The sequence below is a fragment of the Onychostoma macrolepis genome, chromosome 22 (assembly GCF_012432095.1).
Source record: "Onychostoma macrolepis isolate SWU-2019 chromosome 22, ASM1243209v1, whole genome shotgun sequence".
Classification (NCBI taxonomy): domain Eukaryota; kingdom Metazoa; phylum Chordata; class Actinopteri; order Cypriniformes; family Cyprinidae; genus Onychostoma; species Onychostoma macrolepis.
In genome coordinates, this window is record NC_081176.1 from 27,240,644 (window position 1) to 27,260,883 (window position 20,240).

Here is a 20,240-nt window from a genome sequence, read left to right on the forward strand (position 1 = left end):
GCTGGACTGGTAATCTGGCATACAGGCATTTTCCCGGTGGGCCAACGCACTGAAGGGGCCGACAGAATTTATTTGTTTATTTATTTTTTGCCAAGGGCCATCACGAGCAGCCAGTGGCCCATTGGTTTGTCTCCTCTATTGACAGCGTAAACCACCCAATCACAATGCGCTATAGACGGAGCCATGAAGTGTTTTGCTCCGCCTACATAAAGAACACTTCACCCCAACTTCTTCCTCGTCGGCTTTTCCCACGTTTTCACAGCAGCTTTATCGAGAACAGGCTTGCTCTGCGGTGAGTGATGCGGCGTAAAGAGCCAGCAGGAGGAGGAGAGGAGAGCAGTTGAATCGGTAAAGTGCTTGATCGGGACTCGCAACGGAGGCAGGCATCTATCCTGTGTGCGCGCGCCATTAGTGCACCATTGGCCAAAAAATCGCGGTGGACGAATTTACGTTTTATTAAAAAGTGTTCATCCACCGCGATTTTCTGGCCAAGTCATGTCAAGTGTGTTCATACAGGTTTCCATGGGCCAATGTGAATAAATCTAGATTTAAATTCGACAGGATATTGTCAGACCTGACGTTTTTTTGTTATCCAAAACAACTAGATGCAATGATACATATCTACACTACCAGTCAAAAGTTATTGAACAGTAAGATTCTGAATGTTTTTTTTTTTTTAAACAATTCTCTTCTGCTCACCAAGCCTGCATTTATTTTATCCAAAATACAGCAAAAGCGGTAATATTGTGAAATATTTTTACTATTTAAAATAACTGCTTTCTATTTGAATATATTTTAAAATGTAATTTATTCCTGTGATCAAAGATGAATTTTCAGCATCAATACTCCAGTCTTCAGTGTCACATGATCCTTCAGAAATCATTCTAATATGCTGATTTGCTGCTCAAGAAATATTTATTATTATTAATGGTTTCTTTGATGAATAGAAAGATCCAAAGATCAGCATTTATCTGAAATAAAAAAGCTTTTGTAACATTATACAATACACCATTCAAAAGATTGGAGTCAGTATAATTTTTGTTTTGGAAATTAAAAATTATGGCAATTAATACTTTTATTTAGCAGGGATGCTTTAAATTGATCAAATATGATGATAAAGTCATTTATAATGTTACAAAAGATTTCTATTTCAGATAAATGCTGTTCATCTGAACTTTCTATTCATCAAAGAAACCTGAAAAAAATGATACTCAGCTGTTTTCAACATAATAATAACAATAATAATAATAATAAATGTATTTTGAGCAGCAAATTAATGATTTCTGAATGATCATGTGACTGGAGTGATGATGCTGAAAATTCATCTTTGATCACAGGAATAAATTAACTTTTAAAATATATTCAAATAAAAAACAGTTATTTTAAATAGTAAAAATATTTCACAATATTACTGTTTTTGCTGTATTTTGGATCAAAGAAATGCAGACTTGGTTAGCAGAAGAGACTTCTTTCAAAAAAAATAATGAAAAATTTTACTTTTGAATAGTAGTGTATATGGTGGTGGGCCGATTTTTTGTCCCAGTCCAGCCCTGGTGCCCATTGTCAACATTACCTAAAATCATTCACAATAGCCCCAATCCCTAAATACTGTTGCAGATTACAATAAAAATAATAATCTCTCACGTCAGGTCACTGACGTCTGCTCAACTAATATGAAATGAATATGAATACAAAACACAGTTGTCACTTAAGCCATACAACATCGACAAAGTTCACAATGGAAAAAAAAAACAAAATCATTAGTTTAATAAATAGTTATAAATATGACTTTATTTCACTTCAGAGGCCATAAAGAACTAGGCTATAGGGTCTGCATAGAACTCTCAAGTGGAGAATAGGCTATATCTCCAAAATTCTGCATTTGTTTTAATATGAGGTGCATGTGCATATGGGATGTCTCATATAAGAACTGACCATTGTTTTTTTATAATTACTAGAAATAGTTATTTATAGGCCCTTTGGAGTGAAATAAAGGCTATTATTTGACATTATCTTTATTTATTTATTTTTTTATTGTGAACTTATTTTATTAGCGTTCACTTTCATTAAAAATGAAAAAGCAATTCTGGTATTTAGAAAGATTTTGTCTTGAAACGAATCCTGCCGAAAACTCATTTAGTAAAACAGTGATTTGAAAAGTGATCTTTAAAGAAAAACAATTTTTTTTACAGAAAACCATTATTAAAAAAAACAGCTAGCCTACAACTGTCAAAGACGCCTAAATAATATGGATAGCCTAATAAAGCAAAAATAGGCTACCAAATAAATCTCGAAACATGACTGTTATAATTCTGGGTAACTAATGAAAAGCGCTCTGAAGGTGTGTTCTCTCTGTTCTTCCTGAAATTACCGTAATCATAGTAATACGTGCACACACTTTTTAAAATCGTGTCTGAACCTCCGGTGGCTTGACCGCAGGGCATCTGCGGCTGCCAAAACCCAAAATCATTGCAAATGTTTTAATGGAAGTATAATCTACCAAATGCAATTAACTAATACAATGTATAGGCCTATGTGTTATTTTATCAATTTGCACATCAGATGAAAACAGGCACATTAAACAGATGTGATGTATGTTTGCTATCAGGGGTCAGATGTTTAGAATCTAATTGCAACATCCTATTAAGTCTTATTCAAGTTTTTTTCTTCTCTCCCCATTGTTTTACTATGACCTTTAGATTTATATGCAATATCTCCACTCATTCATCAAATGTAATGTGATCAGATCAAACTTGACTTCCTGTGCTTGATGTGGTTGAACTTTATTTCTCTTTGCTGTGTACTAGCGTTCAGTGCTGTCTGGAAGGGACCAGGTTTCATATCAAGTGTTTTTATTTGCAGCTACAACATGAGGATTTTGCAGCTCCATCTCTGTGAGTATTACAGCTTTTGATGTGCTTTCTGAACTTTATTTCGTGTACACATCCAGTCAGAAGTTTGGATACACTAGAGCTTCTTCTGATTCATAAAAATTTGAAAATTGTTGTTAAAAATGGATAATAAAGGAAAAGCAGACAACAAGTGTCCAGCAAATAAATCGCATTATATGAATGTGTGTAGGCCTACAACATTTTTACTGGTAGTGTTAAGGGGTACTTTTAAATGAATGTGTTTCTTTTTTCTTTTTTTTCCGTCTTGTAGATCTACTCATATGGTGTCAAGCAGCCGAGACTTTAACAGATCATCTAACAGATTTGGGGCAAAATGTGACTGTAACCTGTGATCTTAATCTAACTGAGGTGTACTGGTTTTTACTGAAACTACTTGATTCTCCAGTACTGATATTACGCTCCTTCTCAAAGCCTCATTACTACAGCAAAGTATTTATTCACAAATATTCAGTGAACTCTAAACATCATCTGTTCATAAATAATGTCACTATTGATGATTTAGGAGTTTACTGCTGTATGAGCACAAATACAGAACCACAATTCAGCAAAGCCACCAGGCTGTACATCATTGGTAAGTGCACTATTGCTAATTAAGCCATTCAGTACAGTGATTATTTAGAGATTATTAACCGATTGTGATTTTATTACTTCCTTACAGAACCAACTCCACCAACTGAGTGTCAGAATTATACCGCAGTGCAGTATATTCAACAGAATCATACGTCATGGCAGACTCTTACCCTCATCTCTGGCCTGATAAATGCTGTTTTAATCATTGTTGTCGTAGGTGAGTTTTCATTAGTGCAAAAAATATAGCAGCTCAACGTTCCTTCGTTACTAGTTCTAAAATGACGTTTTCAAATTAGTAACGGAGGCTTGGGTTCAGCTGTTAAACTGTCAAACTCAGATTTGAATCCGTGGCGGAAAGAAGTATTTCACACAAAAGAGGCTGTTTAAAGACACTCTGTTGTTGTTTCTTATATATTTGTACACTTGAGGAGTCAAACTATAGTATAAACATGATATCACACTCTTAGACGTAAGATATGGCTGTGATTACCTGTGGCCAACTCACAGCCGTGCTGATATAGAGAGATATAGTATGCATTACTACTCGTGTGATATTGCTAATTTGTACAACAGTTCTTTCTGGTCCTCGGATCTGATTGGCTGAGAGGAGAGGAGAGTGTTATTCTAGTGATTTTACCGTTTGTATCACTCCGCTTGCTGTATTTCTCACAGCGAGTGTCATGTCGGACACCCAAATCCACTATAATTTCATAAATAATACTGTTTTTGTATCACGGATTGTAGTTTTAAAAGTGTTTTTTTTTTAGGCGAGAATGTACTTGTTTAGACTTCAAACATGCAGTTTGTTAATTAATAAAGATAACATCTATTTAAATATTTGCTCTGATATTTTCAGAGATGTGAGCTCCAGGACGTTGATATATTTTGCATCGCCAATTAAAAAATACAATATCGGGGCTCCATCTATAAAAAATATTAACATAATGCTGTACTGTAAGTGTTATAATTGCTTAAACATTTATTGTTTTATTCAATTCTCAGGACTATTGAAGGTTTGTGCGTGTAGAAATAGAAGACCTGCAGAACTCTCACAACAACTTCATAACACTGACCTACAGCCGACACAAGTTATTCAACAGCATCTAGATCCAAATCAATCACAGGTACATTATCTTTATCTATCTATCTATCTATCTATCTATCTATCTATCTATCTATCTATCTATCAAAAACTCATTTCCTCTTTGTTCTTTCAACATGCTGAAGAGGACTCTTCCATTCGTCCCAGTCCAGTCAACAGCATGTTGCTTTACAGCTGCCAAAACTATAAACAGAAGTGTACAGCTGACCTCGTACATACTTCATAGTGTTCAAGAACAAACTGAAACTCTTGTGGTTGTCCAAGCACACATTTAGATGATGGATGTGCCTGTGGTTTGCATCGCTTCAGAAAAAGTGTTGCGTCTAGACAGGTGGCCTGCAGTGAAGAGTTTTTCTCTTTGCATTTGTGTTATACTATAAATGTAAATCTTTAGATTTATATTCTGTAATATCTTCAGTCAGTCACTTATGAAGTTCATGTGATTGGTAAAAAAGTGGTCAGAGCAAACCTGACTTCCTGTGATTGATGTGTTTGATGTTTTGTGATACTAACATTTGTGTTCTCACCAAGTGTTTGATATGTTATGATATGTTATGATATGGCACGCATTTTATAGATTTTATAGCAAATAAAGGCCTTTCAGCTACTGCTAATGTTATTAACTTAAAGTGCTAATTAAAAGGCTTATTAAATGAAAGTGTAATGAAATCCCCTCATATCATCACACTTCTGCAGAATGCTTCAAAAGGTGTGATAATTTGCAGAAAGGAACGTGTGGAGGTGGGGACAGCCACACAAATATCTAGATCTAAGATAAGCAGAGTAATACTAGCAATATTTGTCATCTGAGACAAATAGTTGTTCTGAACATCCTGTATAGTCTAAGTTGTGGATAAGGTCTTTAAAACAGCTCTATTCATTTATACTGTTATCAGCACATGTTGAAGTAGATTCGTCTCTTGTCTCTGAGATAATATGCGCTGTTAATGCAGCATTAGAAAACTCAGTCAGTTTTTTTACTTTCACTTTCTGTATGACTGAAGTTAAGACGTTCACTGGCATAACTATTGCGCAAAGTTTGCACGTTACTTGTGGTTACATGAATACATGAAAGAGGAATCAATTCGGTATGCCGCACTGTCTGAAACACGTCTCTATGCTTGTGCGCGCTTCGGGTGTGCGCGAGTACAGCGCGCAAGTAACGAATTGAGTTCTGTTTCGTTTCTTCTTGTGGTTTCAAATAGATTGAACGTGTAAATTGGCAAATTAATCTGCGAATCACATGCCGAACGGTGGGGTCTGGACCTGGTCCGTATATCACGGATCAACTGCGATCCGTTTAAGCCCTATGACAGATCAGAGCAATCTTTTATTTACTAATTTAACCATCGTCAAATTGCTACTCGATATCAATCGCATACAACGAAAATAAAGAGTAATTAGAAAAATCATTTATGCACAATAAATAACAGAGCGTCATATCTATACACATTTTCCCCAGAACTTTCTCGCGACCCGGTAGGAATTCTTCCACGGCCCGGTAGTGGGTCGCGACCCGGTGGTTGGGGACCTCTGCTCTAAGTAATAAATAATGTGACATTCATTCATAGTTAACTTTATTTAAAAAAATAAATAAATAAATAAGAAAGAAAGAAATGATCATTATGTAGATATTTATACTCGGCAAAGAGACAAGGACCAGAGAAAGACTCCACTGGGTAACTTAGGATACCGCTCTGGCGGTCCTCCACTCAGTCGTAGAACCACGGTTACATACGTAACGTCCAGTTATGGTTTCTTCTGTTAAATCACTGTGCAATACTACACTGTCTACATAAAACAACTTCAAATATGACAATGCATGTATTGTCTTTGATTGAAATGGTGTGGATAAATGACATTGAAGCTAACCAGAGGGAAGAAAAATTAAATAAAATAGAGATCTCTTTAACATTTCAAATATTTCTCTTAGACAGAAATGAGGTTACCTTAAGATTGAATGGAAACTTTTACTTGAGTCTCCTGCTTCTCAAACTTGTCTCCTAACACTCCAAACTCTTAACACTCTCACAATGGTCTCCTTTAAAGCTTTAGAAGAGATCTCAACAACTTTACACATCATGCTCAGATATTTCTCCTAGTCTAACGACTCTGGATCTTTCACATGTGTCTCCTCAAAAGTTTAGAAGAGATCTCAACATCACACACTGTGCTCAGGCTTTTCTCCTACACTAAAGACTCGATAGCTCTCACACTTGTCTCCTAGATTTTAGAAGTGATCTCAATAACTTTACAAAGTGTGCACCAAGTCAAATGCCTCAATATGAGCTCAAACATTTCTACCACATAATATGTATCAATAATCAAAATAGACCATTAATAATCAAGACTGAGTCATAAGCCATTTATGTGCCTTTCAGCAAAGAAAGCTCCAGTGTTACATGTTCTGTAAATCAGTTTTGATTAAGGCATCCGGTACATTACTCTTTCCAACAACAAATTATGTGACTAAGTACATAAACATTGTCCTATAAAAAGTAGCATTATCCATATGTCTGCATAATTTCTCTCCCAATATAGCCTTTAACTCTTGAATTAAGAGAGTTCAAGATAAATAAATATTTTATTTTTATAAATAAATAAATAAAATTGCTAGTCCAGCAACTCTTACCAACTTGATTGAGTAAAATACTGTGTCAGAATCAAATACTACATCAGTCCTCAAATAACGTTTCGATTCCTATCTGCAACATAAGCTGTAGATTTATGGAGGAGGCAAGATGTCTCTGATTAAGCGATTGAGGCGTTCTGTTGTTGGATATAATAATGAATACAGCAGTCGTCAGTGACTCCCAATATCTAACAGATTGCTACAGAATTGCATTTTCTGTTCCTGAGTTATGCACTACTACATGCACAGCTCATACACATCACACACCTCATTCTAGGTCAAATATATTGCAGAATATGGAGCAGAATTAAAAATAACACTACCCCCCCCCCCATTTACTGCCTTTCAAGTACTTGACTTGATGCACACTTTGTAAAGTTGTTGAGATCTCTTCTAAAGCTTTAAAGGAGACAAATGTGAAACCACCAGAGTCGTTAGCTAAGGAGAAATATCTGAGCACACTATGTGATGTTGTTGAGATCTATTCTAAAGCTTTAAAAGAGACAAATGTGAGAGATCCAGAGTCTGTAGCTAAGGAGAAAAATCTGAGCACAGTGTGTGATGTTGTAGAGATCTATTCTAAAACTTAAAAGGAGACAAATGTGAGACCACCAGAGTCTTTAGACTAGGAGAAATATCTGAGCACAGTGTGTGATGTTGTTGAGATCTCTTTTAAAGCTTTAAAGGAGACCATTGTGAGAGTTGTTTTTTAAGTTTGAGAAGCAGGAGACTCAAGCAAAAATCTTAATTCGATTTTAAAGTAAACTCATTTCTGTCTAGGATAAATATTTGAGATGTTAAAGAGATCTCACTTTTGATTTTTCTTTGCTATGGGTGCTTCCTCGTCGGACTCGGGCTCGAATTGATAAGGTGAAATTGAAGCCATGTTGTCTGTTCATACACTGTATAAAATCTTCAACACTTGATAAGCCGTAATCCAGTAATGGTGATGGGCATTCCATTTCCGACAAGCACTGCACGCAGTAGACCAATCACAACAGACTGGGTCATCGGACCAATCACCGCACATTAGGGGTTTTGGAAAAATTAATCATTGAGCGAATCATTTGGGAGTCGTTGAGCAAATAAGGAAAAAATAAATGCATATTATAAGACAATGAAAGTGTTTTTTGAAACCTGTTGTTGGGGACTCCCAAAACCAAAATATGAACCTTTCATAATCCATAATAGGGGCACTTTAAACAAGGGAGATGTAATTGTATAAGTTGCAGTCAGCCGTAACTATCACCAAAATAAATGAACAGGATGATCAGGACCCCGAGACAAAGCAGAGAGTTTAGTCTTTGACAACGACCATCTGACTCAACTCTACATTATCCCACTAATTATATGGATACACATAAATATGTGGAAACATGAAATATTGATTTTAAGTTTTTATTAGCTTATTTGTAGGTCAGCTTACAATTTCTGCAAAGAAAAGTGACGGTGCAGAAAAAATTCGGACTATACCAGCAAAACAATCACTGCAGAACATTAAAATATTCATTATGTGCAAATCTGCAAAGTTTTTATTTTTATAAATAAATAAATAAAATTGCTAGTCCAGCAACTCTTACCAACTGAGTAAAATACTGTGTCAGAATCAAATGTTACATCAGTCCTCAAATAATGTTTAGATTCCTATCTTCAACATAAGCTGTAGATTTATGAAGGAGGCAAGATGTCTCCGATTAAGCAATTGAGGCGTTCTGTTGTTGGATATAATAATGAATATAGCAGTCGTTAGTTACTCCCATTATCTGAGCCACTGAAGATCAGCTAATAGATTGCTACAGAATGGCATTTTCTGTTCCTGAGTTATGCACTACTACATGCGCAGCTCATACACATCACACACCTCATTCTAGGTCAAATATATTGCAGAATATGGAGCAGAATTAAAAATAACACTATCCTCTCTGCTCTTATTGCTGCTCCATGGTTTCCTCCATCTGTAAGACAAAACATCACAAAACATGTTTCAGTAAAAAAAAAAACTTTTCTTGGTAGTAGATTTTCTACCAAAAAATTCATATTTTATTTAATATTGACAAAATTATCCACAAATAATGTTTTTTTCACGCAAGGTTGTAAGCTCAGATTAATGAGGCAGACCAAAAATTAGTTCCAAAAATAAACACGAAACCAGTCCTAATTGAAAGAAAACAAGCTGACAAAAAGATTGATACCAATATTACGTGATAATACTGCATAACTAGAGATTTATAGGCTATTTTTTGTAGGCCGGTTATTTTGGACCGGGAACACCACAAGTGTAGCAAGGCTGAATAAAATAAAAAATGTTTAACGAAAATGAACAATTTAACAAGTGGAAGTAATCATGCCCTGTGTGAACAAAGTCAGTAAACGGTTTTATCACGATTCTTTGTCATGTTGGTTTTACTATTTTGCAAGTTGTCTGAGAAGTAGAGCCAAACCCTATTTTAAAAGCAAAGCCTTACAAAGTAACAAAATCTAAAATAAAAAAGAATGGCAGATATTTAGGCCAAAGTGGGCAAAAATAAAAATCTTTGTCATTATGTTATCTTTGTTATTAAAAAATAGGAACAAAGAGGCACATTACAAATACACATAATATATAAAGAAAAAATGTTTATTTTTCTGGTCCTTAACAGTACCAGGTCCTGTGTTGTTTTCTCTATATATGCTCCCTTTGGGTATAATTTGTCAAAAATTTTATGTGGCTTATCATTGTTATGCTGACGACATCCAACTGTATGTGCCCCTAAGATGTAACAATGACCCCAATATATCAATTTTGATGGAGTGTTTGGATGAAATAAGGGCTTGGATGGCTTCTAGTTTCCTGCAGCTCAATGAGTCCAAATCGGAAGTGGTGATTTTTGGCCCCCCAAAGTTAGCCAAACAGCTTTCTGTACATCTTGGCCCCTTAGCCAATAATATCAACACACAAGTAAGAAATCTTGGTGTAACCTTAGACTCGGAGTTGAAGTTTGATAGACAAGTCAGTGCTGTTGTTAAAGGAAGCTTCTTTCAATTGCATATGATTGCCAAATTGAAGAGAATACTGTCTTTTCATGACATGGAAACCGTGATTCATGCTTTTATTTCATCCAGGTTGGATTATTGCAACTCACTATATTTAGGGTTGTCTAAGAATCTGCTTTCACGGCTGCAGCTAGTACAAAATGCTGAAGCTAGACTGTTGACTGGCACAAGGAAGTGGTCCAGCATTTCTCCAGTGCTGGCTGAGCTGCACTGGCTTCCTGTTGATTTTAGAATCCAGTATAAAGTTCTGATAATAGTTTTTAAAAGATTGCATGGCCTTGCTGAGTCTGCTTTTACATGTTCCAAGATCATGGCTGAAAACCAAAGGTGATCGAGCCTTTTCTGTGGCAGCCCCACGTCTGTGGAATAGCCTTCCATTGGCCATTAGATCTTGTCACTCATTAGACTGTTTTAAATCAATGTTGAAAACACACCTCTACTCTGTGGCATATAGCTGCCCCTAGCTGTTGGGACATTGGTCAGTGACGTATATTGTTGTGTTTTGTGTCTGTTTTTGATTAATTTTAATATGTAAAGCGCTTTGGTCAACTGGAGTTGTTTTAAATGTTCTATATAAATAAATGTTGATTGATTGATTGATTTAAGTGAACTTAAGATTGATTAAAGTTAATGAACAAATATAAAAATAAAACAGTAAAGTAGTCCCCAGCTAGGTAACTAGTTATGATATAGCTGGGGACTACTTTCAGGCACTGCATAATATCATTGCGCCTGCTGCAGCCATGGTACGGCAGCAAAGTTCCTTGATTATTACGCCGGAATGAGAGTATAGTTCCTAGCCAAATCGGCCAAGAAAATCGCCTCTTTTCATTTTCCGTCAGTCTTAGTACACGATGTAACTACAGAAGAGTCGAGCTTTAAATAGGAAAAATATCGAAACTCTTTGGCCATTTTTGAGCGAGATGCTAATTGTCTAATCCGATTCAATGATCTATGCTAAGCTATGCTAAAAGTGCTCCCACCAGACCCGGAGATCAGCTGAATGGACTCAAAAACGGTAAAACTCAACTGTTTAACTCTAGGGGAGTTGTAAAATGAGTGTTCCTTTAAAGCAAGCAGCTATTTTTGTTGTTGGTGTTCAAACAAAGTAGTCAAATGAACAAACAACAAATGCAAAGTAATAATGTTATTGATCATTTACAGAAATGGTCATATCAATGATCAGGGGTGCAAACTCGTCAGGGGTGAAAAAGGTGACAAACCAATTTTTACTTGTCTAGAAAATGCTTCTTGATTTAAGAATTTTTAGATATTTGGACTAGAAACAAGACAAAAACTCATTTTTTTTTGCAGTGCACCATTCAAGGATAAACATCTTTAGAAACAATATTAAGTGTCTGTATGATATGTGTTTTTTTAAACACGTACATTAAACAGATGGCTTTGTGATATATGTGTGCTATCAGGGACCTGATGCTCAGAAATTAATTGCAACATTTTAAGTCTTATTTGTCTCAATTCAGGTGTTTTCCCCCCTCACTCCCCATGTTTATTTTCAAATCTAAGCCTTTAGATTTATATTATGCAATATCTCCACCCAGTTACTCATGAAATGTAGATGATGAGTGAAAAAACTGATCAGAGCAAACCAGACTTCCTGTGCTTGACGTGGTTGAACTTTTTCTCTTTTTGCTGTGTACTAGCGTTCAGTGCTGTCTGGGAGGAACCCGGGTTTCTTATCAAGTGCTTTATTTGTAACTATAATATGAGGATTTTGCAGCTTCATCTCTGTGAGTATTATAGCTTTTAATGTGCTTTCTGAACTTTATTCGAGTCAAAAGTTTAGACACGCAAGATTTCTCCTTCTAGTTTTAATGTTGCATAGAAACATATATAAAAAATAGGTAGACCAATTTATTATTTTCAAATGGACTGGATAATAAAGGAAAAGCAGCCAACAAAATTTTTGTAAAACATTTTTTGTGAAGAATGAATCTCTTTTTGATTTTTTTTTCTTTTCTTTTTTTTCTTGTAGGTCTACTTATATGGTGTCAAGCAGCAGAGACTTTAACAGATCAACTAACAAATTTGGGGCAAAATGTCACCATAAACTGTGATATTAAAAATGAGGTTTATTGGTTTTTACTGAAACTTCCATATTCTTCAGTGATATTACGCTCTTTTTCATACCCAGATCCTTTTTACTACAATGAACATTTCAGAAAAAAATATTCATTGCAGTCTAATCATCTGTTCATAAATAATGTCACTATTGATGATTTAGGAGTATATTACTGTATGAGTACAAATAAAGATTCACAATTCAGCAATGCCACCAGACTGTACATCATTAGTAAGTGTAGTATTGCTAATTAAGCCGTTCAGTACAGTGATTATTTAGAGATTATTAACCGATTGTGACTTTATTCCTTCCTTACAGAACCAACTCCACCAACTGAGTGTCAGAACTATACAGCAGTGCAGTATATTCAGAATCAGACGTCGGTGAAGTACATTGAACAGAATCAGACATCATGGCAGACTCTTACCCTCATATCTGGCCTGATAAATGCTTTTTTAGTCATTGTTGTCATAGGTGAGTTTTCATTAGTGTAAAAAATGAAGCAACTCAACGTTCCTTCGTTACTAGTTCTAAAATTACGTTTTGGAATTAGTAACGGAGGCTTGGGCGCAGCTGTTAAACTGTCAACTTTAGATTTGAATCCATGGCGGAAGTAGTTCCGCACAAAAGAGGGTGTTTAAAGACTCTCTATTGTTGTTTCTTATGTATTTACACACTTGTGCCATCGAACTGTTGTATAAAAGCAATATCACACGAGTAGCCGTGAGATGTGGCTGCATATCAGCATGCTGTAAGTAAATTCGTCCTACGGCTTAAACACAGCTGTGCTGATATACAGCCATATCGCACTGCTACACACACACACACACATATATATATATATATATATATACAGTATATTAACATTTTGGCATTTTCTGAAGATTAGATTTAACATTTAATTACTTTTGTTTTAAAACATAAACTTTAAAAGAATGTTAGATGATGGTAAAGGCAATCTTAAATGTGAAAATAAAGAAATGCTCAATTCATTAGCATCAAATATAAAATATCAGATGATAATAATAAACTAAACAAATCTATAATATCGGCCAATAACCCAACACACTCTTAAGACAGTTTGTTACTATTTCAAATTTTCACAAGTTGGTGGCTAATTTGTATGAATCTGTACAATCTCATTCATATGTTTATACATACAATTCGCTTATGTCCCACTGATGGGTATATTTGTAGATTTAGATTACCTTTATGCTTACTTTTTTTGAAAAATATTTTATTTTATTTTTGTATTAAATTAGTTTCTATATGAATCACATCATACAAATTCATACAAAATCCTCCCTGTGAAATAGTTACGCTTTCTCATGAGATCGAGTTGATAACCAATATGGATAGCCAATATGATACCGATATATTGTTCAACCCCAATTAAAAATACAGGGGATCCATCTATAAAAACAAAAACATAATGCTGTAAGTGTTGTAATTGCGTAAAAATGTATTATTTTTTTCAATTCTCAGGACTATTGAAGATTTGTGCTTGTAGAAATGAAAGGCCTGCAGAACTCTCACAACAACTTCGTTACACTGATCTAGAGTCGACACAAGTTATTCAGCAGCATCTAGATCCAAACCAATCACAGGTACATTATCTGAATCTATCTATCTATCTATCTATCTAAAACTCATTTCCTCATTGCTCTTTCAGCATGCTGAAGAGGACTCTTCCATGTTGTGTACAAATATTCATCCTGGTCCAATCAACAGCACTTATGTTGCTTTACAGCTGCCAAAACTATAAACAGAAGTGTACAGCTGACCTCGTACATACTTCATAGTGTTCAAGAACAAACTGAAACTCTTGTGGTTGTCCAAGCACACATTTAGATGATGGATGTGCCTGTGGTTTGCATCGCTTCAGAAAAAGTGTTGCGTCTAGACAGGTGGCCTGCAGTGAAGAGTTTTTCTCTTTGCATTTGTGTTATACTATAAATGTAAATCTTTAGATTTATATTCTGTAATATCTTCAGTCAGTCACTTATGAAGTTCATGTGATTGGTAAAAAAGTGGTCAGAGCAAACCTGACTTCCTGTGATTGATGTGTTTGATGTTTTGTGATACTAACATTTGTGTTCTCACCAAGTGTTTGATATGTTATGATATGTTATGATATGGCACGCATTTTATAGATTTTATAGCAAATAAAGGCCTTTCAGCTACTGCTAATGTTATTAACTTAAAGTGCTAATTAAAAGGCTTATTAAATGAAAGTGTAATGAAATCCCCTCATATCAACACACTTCTGCAGAATGCTTAAAAAGGTGTGATAATTTGCAGAAAGGAACGTGTGGAGGTGGGGACAGCCACACAAATATCTAGATCTAAGATAAGCAGAGTAATACTAGCAATATTTGTCATCTGAGACAAATAGTTGTTCTGAACATCCTGTATAGGCTAAGTTTTCAAACCACACTGCTGCTATAGCTGTGATTCAGAAACAAGTCTCAGTAATATCTACAAAATTCTCATTCAGTGACTTTATGTTAAATTTCCATTATGTTTTCTCCATTAAATGCAAAGACTGTATGAATAAAGCTTGTGTGTTTGAGCAGTTTTATTTGAAAAACAAAAGCATGCTGAATGGACTCAACAGCTCTGTGCTCTAAGTAATAAATAATGTGACATTCATTCATTGTTAACTTTATTTTAAAAAAGAAATAGAGAAAAACACTGAGAGGGAAAAAGATCATAATGTAGGTTTAAATAACATACAGTTAGTAATTTTCCTGGGCATGCTGTACTTGTCTCTAGTGACCTTTTTGTGGTCCCTACAGTACATACTTTCTCTTTAGTGAAGAAGACACAACAGCGCCTGTACTGGGCAGACAGGATGAGCAGACAAATAATTCATTATCAGTGAAGCAGCAAAGGAAATAAAAACCTCTTTGTCAACACTAGAGGTCAGTAGATTGTAATCCTTGGAGGTGAGTCTAAGACACATTCAACATTAATATGCAATATTTTTATTTATTTATTTTTTTGTCATACTGAGTATCTGTAGATTATTACATAACTGTTTATAACCAGGGTTTATTTAGTTACATATATGCAGTACTCTGACTCTGCTACAAGGAAACAATAATAAAAATAATAATAATAAAAATATGAGTATTAAGGTGGTTTATAAATGAGCCACAAACCAGCTGGAAGCAAAAAGATGATGAAATCACTTCTTGGTATGTCACATTTCCAGTGTAACCTCCTTAAAATACAAAACACACACACACACACGTACACTAAACAAAAAAACTAAACTAAATCTTAACAAAAAATAAAAATAAAAAACCTTCCACATATGAAACCATGTGCACTGTTTTTTTGTTGAAAATGTGAATGCACTCTGACCAGCTTAGTTTATGAGTCAAACAGAAACCTGTTGTGGTCTGAGCTGTATTTGTGTCAGTGTAGCACAGAAGTCTAATATGAATGTGTTTTTTTCCTGTTGGTTGAACAAACAGTACTTGTTCCTAATAGTGTGTCTATTAATGCATGTGTGGTTGATTAGTTTGTGAGTAAAGTATATCTTGCCCAATCGTATGAACCTCACAGTCTCACATCCATTCTGCTCATATTTTGTGCAAAGCTATATGTGGTGACCTTTTCATCATAAACTGTATTTCAAGTCAAAATATCAACGATTATAGTCCATTTGGCTAAAGCTCAAAGCTGGTAACTGGAAGGTTGTTAGTTTGAGATTACACCTGGGTGTAACATTTTTATAGAATCAGTGCATGCTAAATAACTATTAATGTACAGATAATGAAAAGATATAGTGATTCACATTTAAAAATAATACAGAATTAAAAACAGGATACCTATTTTTCCCCATAGGCTAAAACACCAGCTTTCACCAACAGTCCAAAGCGCTCAACTCTTAATAAATATTATACTCAGTAAGATATGTAAATATAAACACTGTAGAATTGATTTGTTTTATGTTACTGAAATAATAACAGGGCTGTGTACATAAAAAACAAAACAAAAATAAACCACAACTATGTGCCTGTGCGCGTTCACACGATGGGATGTACAGTCCTGTGTAGGAGCTTCAAATGATATTTGAGGTGATTGTATCATAAGTTAAACTGCTGAAGAATATGGTTCTTGCTTTGCTTCACTTATGGTTGTGGCATTTCAATGGTATGTATTTAGATTTTTTAAATTAAAAAAAAAAAAAATTCATTCAGCTCATGTAATATAGAGAAAAATAATGTAATGTAAATTTGCAGAAATTACATGTCAACCAGCAGTTTATTTATTTATTTTTTATAATAGAAGAGTGTTTAAGTTTTTTATTTTTTTCTTATCTATGTTAAATCAGTCTGAAATGCTACTCACTTTTTACTATTTAGTTGGGTAACAAGTGGAATAAAGAAAGTAAAAGGGTCATGTTTATGTATGAATGTGTTTCAGGAGTGTTTGGTGTTGACGTTTGTCAGTGATGGAGGGAGATTCGGTCACTCTACACACTGATACTGACACACAGGGAAATCATACAGTGATAGAGTGGATGTTTGGAGCTGAAAACACAGATACTGTCATTGCTGAAATCAATAGAGCGGCAAATATCAGTGATGTTACTGATGAGAGATTCAGAGACAGAGTGAAGATGGACAATCAGACTGGATCTCTCACCATCACCAACATCAGAACCACAGACTCTGGACTTTATCAAGTAGAGATCAACACAAATAAAGAAGCAGAGAAAACATTTAATGTAACTGTCTACGGTGAGTACAGCAGCAGGGTTTGGTCTTTTCTCTTCAGATCTGTTTTGACCTTAAATATTTGACACAAAAGGGTCATTCATTGAATGACAAATTGCTGTATTGAAGTTAATGAGATAAAATAAAACTGTCCCCTGTGTGTGCTGACTAAGAGATCTCAATAAAGTTTTGACTGATTTCTCTCTTCCTCTGATATTTTCCAGCTCTTCTTCCTGTTCCTGTCATCATCAGAAACACTTCACAATGCTCTTCATCATCTGAGAGTTCATCAGTGTCTAAATGTTCACTGCTGTGTTCAGTGCTGAATGTGAGTCATGTGACTCTCTCCTGGTTCAAAGGAAACAGTTTAATCTCCAGCATCAGTGCGTCTGATCTCAGCATCAGTCTCTCTCTATCTCTGGAGGTGGAACATCAGGATAAAAACACCTACAGCTGTGTGTTAAACAACACCATCAGCAACCTGACCACACATCTGGACATCAGTCGACTCTGTCAGCCGTGTGCAGGTACATCAGAGATGATATTAGTGTTACACACTGAGCTGATCTTCTTTCAGCTGCCTAGTTTTGTTGACAAGAAATATTGTAGTTGTTTAATTGATATTCTAATATCAAAAATATTTCTGAACCCATTCCAACCCATATATATACAGTATGTATGTGTGTATATATATATGTCGCGGTCCTACTCGCCCCGCGCCGAGCGGATTTCGAACCGCGGTCTCCGGAGTGGGAGGCGGGCGCTCTAACAAGGAGGCCAAGGCCTCTAGCATCAGTCGCTAGAGCGCTACTTGAGATCGGGGAGTGAGGTTTTACATGCACAACACTTACCCGCTGGCCTCTGTTACATATATATACACATTTAACCAACAGATGTATCTTTTAATAATTATTATTCAGCATTATCATTCCTCTGTCGTGTGTGTCATGTGTTCCTGCCTCTTGTTTCCTTATTTGGTCTTGTTCCTGTGCTTGTTAAGTGTGATTATTAGTTAAGTCTTGTCCAGCTGTGTTTAGTCATTATCAGTAATTGTCATGTGTATTTAGTTCCTGCCTGTTCAGTTAGTGTTTGTCTGGTCTACTCGTTATTCCCCGGTGTTCCTGTCTGTGTCAGCCTTGCCTTGCCTTTATTTTGAAGTTTATCCTCGTCCCTCCCTGCTGTGTGCACCATGACAAGCATTCGTTAGTTTCATCAATTGTCTTTTTTATTTTATTTATTTTTTTTATAGATCTTGTCTCCATTCAGACTGTTATTCTGGTGTTTGGTCTGATCAGTGTTGTTCTGGTCTCTGGGATGTTTGGTGAGTTGGATTCTGACTTATTACAATTAAATTTACATGACACGTCTGTTAAAAATATGAACATAATGTTCTTTTCTGGTGCATTGGTCAAGTTGTTCTTGATATGTTGAGATTTATTTTCTGCTTGGCATTCTTGGGCCTATTAAAGGTTTTTGCTGATGGAAGTAAGAAACGCCCACAACGACCTGAAGATACAGACCTACAGCAGCTTCTTATGAGTCTCGAACAACCTGAAGACTCGACGCAAACACTGATACATTATGTGTGTTTTTTTTTTTTTTTTTTTTTTGTGGAAATTCATTTCCAAATAATATATTTCAAAGTTTTTCAGCTAATTTGTCTCTTAACTGCAACATGTTTGAAGCATATTTCAGTATACCGATGTGGACACTTACACATTGAGTGAAGGATTTGGGTCAATAGCAGAACTAGATATTCATGATGTAAGAGGTTCATAGTGACTGGATTTGATATTTTTCCATATTTCTTAGATTTAGCATGCATAATACCTTGAATTGCTTCATATTATGCTTGACTACAATGCTAGATTTCCAAAGATATCTCTTTTTAATAAATCAAAACAAAACAACTTTTTTTTTTTTTTTTTTTTCCATTTATTCTTGATTTTAAGACTGATGCACATGCATTGAATAATACTAAACACAAATATGGTAACATATTTAGTTCATTCAGTTTTTAAGTGTACTGATTACATCAAACTGTTGACATCAAGTTTGTTGATTCTTGTGGACCGCAGACAGAAAACATGATTCTCGAAGAGTTCAATTTACACACAAATTACATCTCAAATATACAATCCTGTTAAAAAGTCACATTCACACTACAATAACCCGGAGCAAAACCTGGCTACTGTTGCTGCTTTAGTTCAAGACATCAGAGCCAGAATAAAACTATCATCAAACATGGAAAAAAAATGCTGAGATGAGTATGTTAACTTTACACTTTTTAAGGGTTTGTCAAAAACTATGTATTAAATGGGGAAATAAGTCTGTGGTCACATTCACACAGGAGGCAAGTGATAGACATGAAACCACACTATTGGTTGATATTATTTTTACATCTCACACACACACAACCCTGTCAAAACCAGTCACATACAATAGACTGGAGCAACAGACAAAACGTTCTCACAACATTCTTATGTATACAAGCATACATTTAAAAAAAATAAATATGCATAACAAATACAAAACCTGCGTTTTCAGTGTGGGTGTGTGTAATTTACATTGCAGAGTAAAACGCCCAAGTATCATCAATTTATATTTTACCACAGGCCTTTTTTTACACATAAATTGAACAACCCTATTATAAAACGTTTACCTAAACCGTTTTTACCTTTTAAATTAACCATACATGTTACATATTTCAACTGGCGAGGGGATGGAGCTGAGATGCAACTAAAGGAAGCGAAAAAAGGAAAGGAGTATGCACAAATATAAATTTAGAAGACCCACAGTCTGTTTCTGGTCTCAAGATGTTTTCCTTAGTTTGTGCCTTGTGTGGCTACTGTTGCAGTTTTTGTTCAAAATCCAGAAGAGAAAAGACTTAAATCTTTTTATTATTATTATTATTATTATTTCTTAATGAACAAATTGATGAAACTGATGAATTTTGGAAAAGTTTTCAAATATCTGTTTTTTAATGCTAAATTTAGACATCAAGGTTATGAAGAAGATGTAAAAATATTGCAAATACAGCAGTTCAAATATTGCCAGTTCTCTGAGAAAAAGTTTTTTTTTTTTTTTTGTCATAAATATGAGGGTTCTCTGACCAGTTTAGTTTGTGAGTCAGACAAAAACCTGTTGTGGTCAGAGCTTTTTTGGGTCAGTGTAGCAC

The 20,240-nt window shown here is 35.1% G+C and overlaps 1 protein-coding gene across 9 annotated transcripts; it reads left to right on the plus strand.

The window, feature by feature from the left end:
- Positions 1-212: 212 nt before the first annotated feature.
- On the plus strand, positions 213-19,857 carry LOC131529616 (SLAM family member 6-like). Of its 9 annotated transcripts, XM_058759397.1 has the most exons (13): positions 213-348; positions 2,808-2,894; positions 3,163-3,483; positions 3,571-3,699; positions 4,485-4,606; positions 11,914-12,000; positions 12,246-12,563; positions 12,651-12,806; positions 13,818-13,939; positions 15,131-17,086; positions 17,287-17,589; positions 18,312-18,383; positions 18,532-19,857. In XM_058759397.1, exons 10-13 carry the CDS (start codon positions 16,798-16,800, stop codon positions 18,540-18,542), a joined length of 675 nt encoding a protein of 224 aa, XP_058615380.1. In that variant the 5' UTR covers positions 213-348; positions 2,808-2,894; positions 3,163-3,483; positions 3,571-3,699; positions 4,485-4,606; positions 11,914-12,000; positions 12,246-12,563; positions 12,651-12,806; positions 13,818-13,939; positions 15,131-16,797; the 3' UTR covers positions 18,543-19,857. The 9 variants fall into 9 exon arrangements, 7 of the variants coding, with proteins under 7 accessions (XP_058615380.1, XP_058615378.1, XP_058615379.1 ...); XR_009268159.1 differs by lacking the exons at positions 11,914-12,000; positions 12,246-12,563; positions 15,131-17,086; ... (1 more) ...; positions 18,312-18,383; positions 18,532-19,857 and having other exon boundaries at positions 13,818-14,890; XM_058759395.1 differs by lacking the exons at positions 11,914-12,000; positions 12,246-12,563; positions 12,651-12,806; ... (3 more) ...; positions 18,312-18,383; positions 18,532-19,857 and adding an exon at positions 4,710-5,407.
- Positions 19,858-20,240: the final 383 nt, after the last annotated feature.